Source organism: Acipenser ruthenus, chromosome 36 (genome assembly GCF_902713425.1).
Source record: "Acipenser ruthenus chromosome 36, fAciRut3.2 maternal haplotype, whole genome shotgun sequence".
Lineage (NCBI taxonomy): Eukaryota > Metazoa > Chordata > Actinopteri > Acipenseriformes > Acipenseridae > Acipenser > Acipenser ruthenus.
The window spans coordinates 538,226-548,225 of record NC_081224.1 but is presented as its reverse complement, the minus strand read 5'-3'; the positions used below and the strand labels follow the sequence as shown (position 1 = coordinate 548,225).

Genomic DNA, 10,000 nt, shown 5'->3' with positions numbered 1-10,000 from the left:
ATTGAGAGACACGGATGGCTTAACAGGTATCAATTGAATTTCTCAAGGAGAGTCGAAAAGTCGAGGGGGTGGAAACGCAAGCCCTAATTATAAGATTGCATGCAGGGTTATAAGATTACATGCAGGGTTATAAGACTGCATGCAGGGTTATAAGATTGCATGCAGGGTTATAAGATTGCATGCAGGGCTATAAGATTGCATGCAGGGTTATAAGATTGCATGCAGGGTTATAAGATTGCATGCAGGGTTATAAGATTGCATGCAGGGTTATAAGATTGCATGCAGGGTTATAAGACTGCATGCAGGGTTAAAAGATTGCATGCAGGGTTATAAGATTGCATGCAGGGTTATAAGATTGCATGCAGGGTTATAAGATTGCATGCAGGGTTATAAGATTGCATGCAGGGTTATAAGACTGCATGCAGGGTTATAAGACTGCATGCAGGGGGCAGTGTGACAGTGCAAGCCCCAGTAGACCCAGCTGCTCTCACCCAGACGATGTGGTGCACGCTGTACACGTCGCTGTCTCCCATGTAGACGCGGATGGCTCTCAGGGTGAAGCCGTATTTCTTCCCAGAGCGGTGGATGGTGATGGGGGAGCGCAGGCTGCTGACGGCCGGGGAGTAGTCCCGACTGGGGGAGGAGTCGCGGGACGAGGGGTTGGAGGAGAGCGAGCGAGGGGACATGGGGCTGGCCAGAGGGGACCCACCGTGCTGCTCCACTGTCCAGCACAACAGAAAGAGACACACACACACACACCAGAGTAAATAGCACTGCAAAGTTTACTCATGCATATAGTTAAACATTGTAAAGCCCCGAGGGGTATGGTGGAGCGTATTAAAGAACATGGCAGATCAGGGTAAACTATGGTAATAAGTGTGAGAATTCTGCAAAATGACTGTGCAAATTTACTGTGGTGAACGTTTATAAGGGACAGACCACCGCTCTCACAGCACATAAACCTCAGAGCTCACTTTCATACAGGGCAGAAGGGAATTCAGCACTTTGCACACGTCTCTAAATCTTCCAATTCGGTATTCTGCGCATTTTTGATTATTTAAATTTCTGTTTATTAATTCGAAAGTCAATATTCTTTAACAGTGTACAGAAATCTGCTGTTGTTGCGACTGCTGTCTCTCTAGCCCCCCCCCCCCCGGTGGTTATGGGTAAGATGGTGGTGCTGTTGTGGTGACTGCCGTCTCTCTAGCTCCCCCTGGTGGCTTGGGGTGTACCTGCGGGGATGATGACGGAGAGCGCGGTGGTGGAGGCCGACTTGATGACCTTGGTGCCCGACCTCGAGGTCCGTTTCTCAGCCGAGTCTCCGCAGAGCTGCTGGTGTCTGGCTCTTCGCAGGACCAGGTCATTGGTGGCGCGAGCCGCCGAGGGCTCAGAGGGGCTGGGGCCCTCCTTCTGAGCTGAGGGAGTCTCTCCACTCCGCGGGGACTTGTCTGCGAACAGAAGTTAAGATCACAACAAGTTATATCTACAGTGACAGATCAGCAGTGCAATAGCGCAAGGAGAGCGCATCAGCTGAGGATCCAGTAACGTGGTCCTGAGGTCGGGCAAGTCCAGATTAGAGCAGGAGGGTCGGATCCAGAGATCTGCAAGCACAGTCTAAAGTTATCTGGAAGTTACTTGCATATCCCTCCAGAGCTTCAGGCACACAGCGAGACGTCTGGAGGCAAGCTTTTTCTTTCTAGACCTACAGGTGAATTTAATATACTGATAAGCCAAAAGGCAGAGAGAAAGCTAAGAACTGAACGCTCACCCCCAGGGACCACTGCAGCGGCCCCGTTGCCTTCCGTGGGCGGTCTCTGCTCCGATTGGCTGCCGGCGGCGGAAGCCCCTCCCTCTGGGGCGGGTTTGCTCTGGGTCTGTTTGAGCCGCGGCTCAGGGTCTCCCTCTAGTGGGGAGGCGAAGCGGTGCGTGTCCATGAGGGCGGAGAAGCGACGGCGGACGGCCAGGGGTGGGCTGGAGTCGCTCTCTGTGAATGAAGACTCTGAGGCAGACAGCCGCTTCCTGTTAGAACAAACCACATGGTTTTGCGTCTGCTAGAATTTTAGGATTGAGCAGTCTGGGTGTTGCTTCTTGCATTAGTAGTTTGGGTGCGAGCAGTTCCGGGGTACTCACATCTCCGGAGAGCTGGTCCTCCACTGCTTCTCTCGCACCCCGAAGCTGCCCAGGCTCTCTCGCTTGGTCACCTTGTCGTCTCTGTGCTTCTTGGGGTCCCGCTTGGTGACTGTGGGGGGCTTGTGTTCAAGCTGGGAGAGCTGTTCCATACTGCTGTACACCTGCATCCCCAAAAACACACAGCGAGCGTCAGCACCCCCAAAAACACACAGCGACCGTCAGCGCCCCAAAAACACACAGCGAGCGTCAGCACCCTAAAAACACACAGCGAGCGTTAGCGCCCCAAAAACACCCAGCCAGCATCAGCATCAGCACCCCAAAAACACACAGCGAGCGTCAGCACCCCAAAAACACACAGCGAGCGTCAGCACCCTAAAAACACACAGCGAGCATCAGCACCCTAAAATCACACAGCCAGCATCAGCATCAGCACCCCAAAAACACACAGCGAGCGTCAGCACCCCAAAAACACACAGCAATCGTCAGCACCCCAAACTCATGTCATCCAGAGAAATCGAGAGTCATGGGTTAAAAAACAACACAATTCAGTAAATATTTTCAATGCGGTACTAGTTTATTGAAAGTTCTCAGTTTGCTTGCTTTGATATCAGGAAGACACTTCCTGGGTCATTTCACATTAGAAGTGTTTCTTTCAAAACATTTGAGACCTGTACAGCTCTGGCCAAGAGTTTTGCATCAGCCTATAGAATGAACTAATTTTGCTTCATAAAGTCGAATGACTTTAATTATGTCTCAATCTTAAAAACTTTTGGCCATAGCTGGAAAGCGAATGGAAGTGACCTAAAAAAAGTAATAGTTATTTTGTCAGCTACTGGATTTAAAAAACACACAGAGAGAGACACACACACACTCACAACACACGCACACACACACACTCACACACAAACACACTCACACACACACACACACACACACACACACACACACTCACACACAAACACACTCACACAGGTCCGTACCTTGCTGAATCTGGGGGAACAGGAAGAGAACTGTCTGATCTCCACTGGCTCATCGTCATTAGTGTCGTCTTCATCGTATGAATTGATGTGTTGATACCGGTCCGATCGCGCTGAGGACACACACGCACACGCACACACACGCACACACACACACACACACACACACACAGTTTAGCATCACCCTATAGCATGAACTCACTCTGCTTCATGAAGTCGAATGAAACCTGCTGAATAATGAATTACACACAACGCTTTGTAGTTTGCTATATACATTTGCTATATACTTGTGACATTTCGAAATCTAACATGAAATACTACTGTACTACCATTATGGCTTCCGGTAGACTTGCAATTTCATTTTGCAGTTTCTTTGATTACATAGAGAGAGAGAGAGAGAGAGAGAGAGAGAGAGAGAGAGAGAGAGAGAGAGAGAGAGAGAGAGATAGATATAGATAGAGATAAGAGATAGATTGACTGCCCAGTCTCTGACCACATTCCGGCGCCTCCTTAAGACTCATCTCTTCAGACAGCACCTGTAGAACTCCTCTGTTTTTCCCTCTGGACACTTATCACCCTTCCTTAAATGTGCTTTACTTGATCTTATCTGCCCCCTATTTTACTGCATTTAATCCTGTACTTCAGAGTACTGTAATCTGCCAAGTGTTTAATCTGCAGTATTTTGTATTTAATCATATCCTGATGTAACTATCACTGACACTGTTATCTGCTGTATTATTGAATTGTATTTTGCCATATACTTGTACTTGCTTGAACCAAAGTCATTGTATTTATCTTGCTCTTAATTGTATTAATACTTGTACTGTGATACCTGAAATGTATTTGCTTACAATTGTAAGTCGCCCTCGATAAGGGCATCTGCTAAGAAATAAATAATAATAATAATAATAATAGATAGATAGATAGATAGATAGATAGATAGATAGATAGATAGATAGATAGTATATAAATATGTTATTGTTATTTTTTTAAATTATGTCTCAATACTAAAACTCCAGGTAACACTACACTCTTGTCCTCAGCTGTATATTAACCCTGCTGCTGTGTTGCCCTGTTACCGGGACGTCCTCTTACTGTCGAAGTAGCTGGTGTCTTCCTCAGACTCCAGGTGAGGAATGAACTCAGCTTTCTGTCTCAGCAGGCTGTTCCAATCCAGGTCCTTGAAGAAGGGATGCTGCTTCACCTCGTGAGCGCCGCCTGGGAAAACGGAGTGACAGAACAGAGCTGCTTCACGTGCACCGCCCTCTCCCCCGTCTGTGATGTGTGTGCATCGGGCAGCGCTGTGCGACGCCCTGCCTGCACACCTCCTTACCCCTGCCGCGAGGTCAGGTTAAAATCTGGGCTTTCCTGCCTAGCCGCGGCTCTGGACACACTGCGATCCGCAGCAGAGAAATCCTCCTTCTCCTGGCGAACCCTCCCGAATAAATGTTGGGAAACGCCTTCCCCCAGATGATTTATAACCCCCACCCCCCGCTGCAATAGCGTTTCTTTTAAACACTGCGGGGGGGGGCTGTAACACATTAAGATACAACACTATAGGAGGCTGTGTGGTTCAGTGGTTAAAGAAAAGGGCTTGTAACCAGGAGGTCCCCGGTTCAAATCCCACCTCAGCCACTGACTCATTGTGTGACCCTGAGCAAGTCACTTCAACCCCTCGTGCTGCGTCTTTCGGGTGAGACATAGTTGTAAGTGACTCTGCAGCTGATGCATAGTTCACACACCCTAGTCTCTGTAAGTCGCCTTGGATAAAGGCGTCTGCTAAATAGACACATCATAATAATAACACTATCCCCTCATGTTCATGCTGATCCACAGCTATGCTGAGGAATGCCCTTACCAAGTTTCATCATAGCGGATCCCTAAGATATAGCTTAAAGAGAATGGTATTACTGAAGGGAAGAGTTAGCCGTGTTTGAGGGAACTCCCCAACGCATCACAATGACCAGCGGGTCAGTAGGTGGGCTTGTATTGGCTCAGTTCTGTGTTCTCTCTTACCGGTCCCCACTCGGAGCAGCGGGTTGGGCTGGAGCAGAGCGGAGATGAGGTTCTGGGCGTCGAGAGGGAGAGCTTCGTCAGCCTCCGGCCAGGCGATCTCATCTGGACAGACAGACAGACAGACAGACAGACAGACACACAGACAGACAGACAAAGGGACTAGGTATTAGTTTTGTTTGTTAGAAACAAATCAAGATGCATTAACACAAACTTTACAAAAAAATGTACACAAGCTTTACACAAAACTTTACATAAAACTTTACACAAGCTTTACACAAAACTTTACACAAAACTTTACACAAAACTTTACATAAAACTTTACACAAAACTTTACACTTTTGATTCTGCACTGCGCTTAATGGAATGGTCTGGGTTAACTATGTCAGCTGCTTTTGAGATATTAAAGACTTCATTCTTCTTTGGTAAAACAGACAGTTCTTGCATCCTTTCTCCGTAGCTCAGTCCTGGGATTAAAAGTACAGGAGCCCCCAGCCTGCCCCCCCTCCCCACACTCCCCTCCCTGTATCTTACCACTGATGACCTGTCCAAACAGCTCCTCGGGGGTGTCACCAAAGAAGGGCACACAGCCCACCAGGAATTCGTACAGGATGATGCCCATCGCCCACCAGTCCACTGGCTTCCCATAGCCCTGTCTCAGTATCACCTCCGGGGCGATGTACTCTGGGGTCCCGCACACCTGCAACGCACACACACACACAGCTCAGAGAGAGAGGGGGGTGGGACAGGCTGACCTGCAGGGGATAAACACAAGGGTCTTCACCGGCCGACCGACAGACCGGCTAACCTGCCCAAAATCAGCAGATCAAAAAATGCCATCAACGTCCAGAATTTCAAAATCTCTCTCTCTCTCTCTGACTCCTGTATTCATAATAACCCTGTGGTTGTGTGTAAGTGCACCTGTATTTACTAAGTGAATGCCCCCTCTTCTAAAATCCCAGTGAAATGCTTCAAAGCCTCTTTCAGACAAACTGATTAGTCTCTTGCCAGTTTTGTAACGTGGAGAAATCATTACGATCTTGCAAATGAAGGATTTTTAATGACATGCTAATCTCAGGAAGGACTGAAAATAATTAATTATATGACAATAGATTCAGGACACTCAGAAATAGGCTAAATGAAGATTATATATATATAAAAATTCGAAACGAATGTCAAAAGAATTACTGGGCAAACAAACAAAACAAAATGAAGGTGTTTGCAACGGTCTCCTTGTGAGATCTATGTCATACAGACCCCCCCCCCACACACACACACGCACGCACACACACACACGCACACACGCACACACACACACACACACACACACACACAGAGTGAGAGAGAGCAGTACGAGGTAGGTGGGAGTCCCAGCTGCCACGCTGCCCCCAGCTCTGACCTGCTTATCCAGAAACTCCCTGGCATCCTTCTCGATGTGCCCCTCGTACAGATTGGTGGTCAGGCTCATCAGACCCATCTTGGACAGCCCGAAGTCGGTCAGCTTGATGTGCCCCATTGACGTGATCAAAAGACTGCCGGGGAAAAAAAAACAAAAAAAAACGAGGAGGGTTTCAATGCAGAAGAGTAGGACGGAAGATTTGCCAGCTTCCAGCAAGGATTGGCTCTCCTGATGCGTCAATCATTCTGAGCGTTTTTTTTTGTTTGTTTGTTGCTGCTCGAATACTTAGTGATTATCATTCTTCTCTCAATCAATCTTTCTTTTTTTTAATTTAGTAGTCGTCAATCGTTTTTATCATTTTTGTCTCCCAATTTGGAATAGCCAATTATTTTTAGGCTCACCTCACCGCTACCACCCCCCCACGCTGACTCGGAAGCAGTGAAGCTGAACATAGGAGGCTGTGTGGTCCAGTGGTTAAAGAAAAGGGCTTGTAACCAGGAGGTCCCCGGTTCAAATCCCACCTCAGCCACTGACTCACTGTGTGACCCTGAGCAAGTCACTTAACCTCCTTGTGCTCCGTCCTTCGGGTGAGACGTAGTTGTAAGTGACTCTGCAGCTGATGCATAGTTCACACACCCTAGTCTCTGTAAGTCGCCTTGGATACAGGCGTCTGCTAAATAAACAAATAATAATAATAACACACACTGTCCTCTGCTTCTTTTCACTCTGCAGACTCACCGTGCAGCCGCCTCAGAGCTACAGCGTCGGAGGACAACGCAGCTCTGGGCAGCTTACAGACAAACCCGGCCAGACCACAGGGGTCGCTGGTGCGCAGTGACCAGAGGACACCCTGGCCGACCTAAGCCCTGCAGAGGTTAAAAAGAGGAGTGCGTCTCCCCTGAATTACAGGAAGCAGGCACTTACTTGTCCGGTTTGAGGTCTCGATGGACAATCCCATAATTGTGCAGGTACTCCAGAGCCAGCACCGTCTCAGCGAAGTAGAGGCTGGACATCTCCACCGGCAGGGCACCAATGCTCTTGAGCAGAGTGGCGCAGTCCCCTCCTGCAACAGGGAAAGACAGGATAGGAGTCTGAAAACGCACAGAGGGACAGTCCGGCCATCTCAGCGACGCAGCCCCCAGTGTCAGGGTGCTATGGGGGTTTATTCCCTGTTAGTTTCAAACGCAAAATCCACTGCGTTGCCATTAAGGGCGATCCGACACTCGGACCGGGTCACTGCCTTTAAGAAGCATTTTAAAAGGTATTCAATCAATGCATTTGATAATGGGCTGATTTAAAAAAAAAAAAACTGTCCTTCCCTCACCTTTGCAATCGAGTACAGTTATTTTTATCTTTCGCAACGAAAGTCTGTTCTGCAGAACGGTCCCCCACATGAGGGATGACGTTTGAAACTCTGCCCAGTGTGGCGTCTGACCATACGGGTTCAAAAGACAAAAAACGCAAGCTCTGCAGCCGAGAACCAAATCTCACGCTGGAGTCAGAGTTAATAACTCGTCAGAGGCTAGGAGGAGAGCCGCGACACAACGACTCAAACAGTACTGATAAAACCCTTTGGGAACGGATTTGGAAGAAAGGTTCACCCATTGGAAGTACATGTCCACCCCCTCACCACCCCACGTACCTTCCACGTACTCCATGACCATGCAGAGGTGGCGCCGCGTCTCGAAGGAGCAGAACATGCTGACCACGAAGGGGTTCTCCGCGAAGGTCAGGATGTCTCGCTCCACGAAGGCCTGCTGGACCTGGTTCCTCAAGATCAGGTTCTGCTTGTTGATCTTCTTCATGGCAAAGCGCTGCCGGGTGTCGTTGTGTCGGACCAGATAAACAGCACTGCAGCACAGCACAGCACAGCACAGCGCTGTCAGCTCCCTGGCACGCAGCTCAATGCACACTGCACACATTACATCGGACTATAGCATACATTTTGTTACAGATACTCAAATTACGATGCAGCTCTGGCCAAAAGTTTTGCATCACCCCCCTATAGAATGAACTCACTGTGCTTCATGAAGTCCAGTGAAACCTGCTGAATGATGTTAACATATTGAATTGCAGGCCAGATACTTGACAGAAAAAGTGACAATTGAAAAATGTGACATTTCGAAATCTAACATGAAATACTGTACTGCTATTATGGCTTCCGGTAGACTTTTGTGATATCATTTTGTAGTTTTTTTTTTTTGATTACATGATGTTAAATAAAAGATCTAAATGATGTTGATTTTTTTTTTTTATGATGTCTGAAAATTCTAGGTGATGCAAAACATTTGAACATAGCTATATATATATATATATATATATATTTGTACACCCAGCTATCAGAGGGGACTGGGTACTACAAGGTAAGGGTTTGGGTTAGGGCCAGTGAAAGTGGTCTTCAAATTAAGGTTTTAGTGGAAGGTGCTGGGATACAGACTTATATGCAAAGAAAGATTACTTTGATAAGTGGGTGCCAATATTCGGAAAGGGGAACCAATATCGTCGAATATTCGTTCCTGGGGGAACAAATATTCAGGGGGTGGGTGGGTGGGCGGAAGATATATTCTGTGACACCGGTAGGTTCTGGGTGGTCTTTGCGATCAGAAACGAAGCAGGAAGTCCACTCACCCATACGCTCCGTTGCTGATGAGTTTAATAGTCTGAAAGTCGCCTTCGCTGGGCGGTTTCATCGTCTTTACTTGTCCCTGGGATCAAAAAATAGCACAGGGTTAGAAATGGGTTTCTATTCATTTCACTCCAGTCTTAAAACAGCTATTAAATCCAGCGTGTGGGAGAGCCAAAGAGCAGGGTTCAAACCCTGGATGAACCTCACACTGCAGGCAATGTGGAAGCCACTCACTGCCAGGAGCTCAGAGCAGCGTCTAGCTGGCCAGCACTGCATTCCTGTCTCCCTTGCTGAGCTGGGTTCAAATCCGTATCCTAAGACACCCACGCCACACTCCGTACTGTATTAACTGGTTATAAATCACAGAAGCGGATTTTGCAGCCAGGGTCTATAAATGAAGCTTCACGGCACATGCACAGGAAGACATCTCTCTGCATCGTGGTTAAGATGCAGGTTCACGTCCAGCCTCTGCCCTATCACGTTAGCAAAGGTTATGAAACCCGGAGTGCTAATTGGCTGATATTTTCATGCATGCATAACCGTCTCCTTAAAAAAAAGGGCTTCCTGCTTTCTGTTTTTAACTTCTGCTCAGATTCCCTGTCCGCAGTGACGGCGTGCAAGCGAACGTTTTGCTCATGTTTTTATGACATCATCTGAAACAGGTTTGCGTACCTCAACGGTGTCGTCTGTCTCGGGGGTGTTGGGACCCTCACTGTCGTAGCTCTCAAGATTCACCATTTCTGAAAAACACAAAAGCAGGCAGGCTGAATGAAATTCCCAGCGTTCGTGTTCATCAGCTTTCGTCGCTGGCTTTGCAACCGTCCTACAACTCGGGCCAAAAGTTTTGCAGCACCT

At 47.8% G+C, this 10,000-nt stretch overlaps 1 protein-coding gene across 2 annotated transcripts in view; it reads right to left on the bottom strand.

Annotated features, from left to right (window-relative positions):
• Window positions 1-10,000, bottom strand: part of LOC117962684 (microtubule-associated serine/threonine-protein kinase 1-like) — a 36,387-nt gene that overhangs the window by 5,737 nt on the left and 20,650 nt on the right. For both annotated transcript variants that reach the window (XM_059008068.1, XM_059008067.1), the window contains 13 exons: window positions 9,818-9,885; window positions 9,148-9,224; window positions 8,162-8,370; window positions 7,444-7,582; window positions 6,520-6,652; window positions 5,655-5,820; window positions 5,124-5,225; window positions 4,203-4,325; window positions 3,111-3,220; window positions 2,131-2,291; window positions 1,769-2,019; window positions 1,233-1,448; window positions 492-721 (listed from right to left, as the gene is read on the bottom strand). In XM_059008068.1, the coding sequence (XP_058864051.1) occupies window positions 492-721; window positions 1,233-1,448; window positions 1,769-2,019; window positions 2,131-2,291; window positions 3,111-3,220; window positions 4,203-4,325; window positions 5,124-5,225; window positions 5,655-5,820; window positions 6,520-6,652; window positions 7,444-7,582; window positions 8,162-8,370; window positions 9,148-9,224; window positions 9,818-9,885 (1,985 nt within the window). The remainder of the gene's footprint in view (window positions 1-491; window positions 722-1,232; window positions 1,449-1,768; window positions 2,020-2,130; window positions 2,292-3,110; window positions 3,221-4,202; window positions 4,326-5,123; window positions 5,226-5,654; window positions 5,821-6,519; window positions 6,653-7,443; window positions 7,583-8,161; window positions 8,371-9,147; window positions 9,225-9,817; window positions 9,886-10,000) is intronic.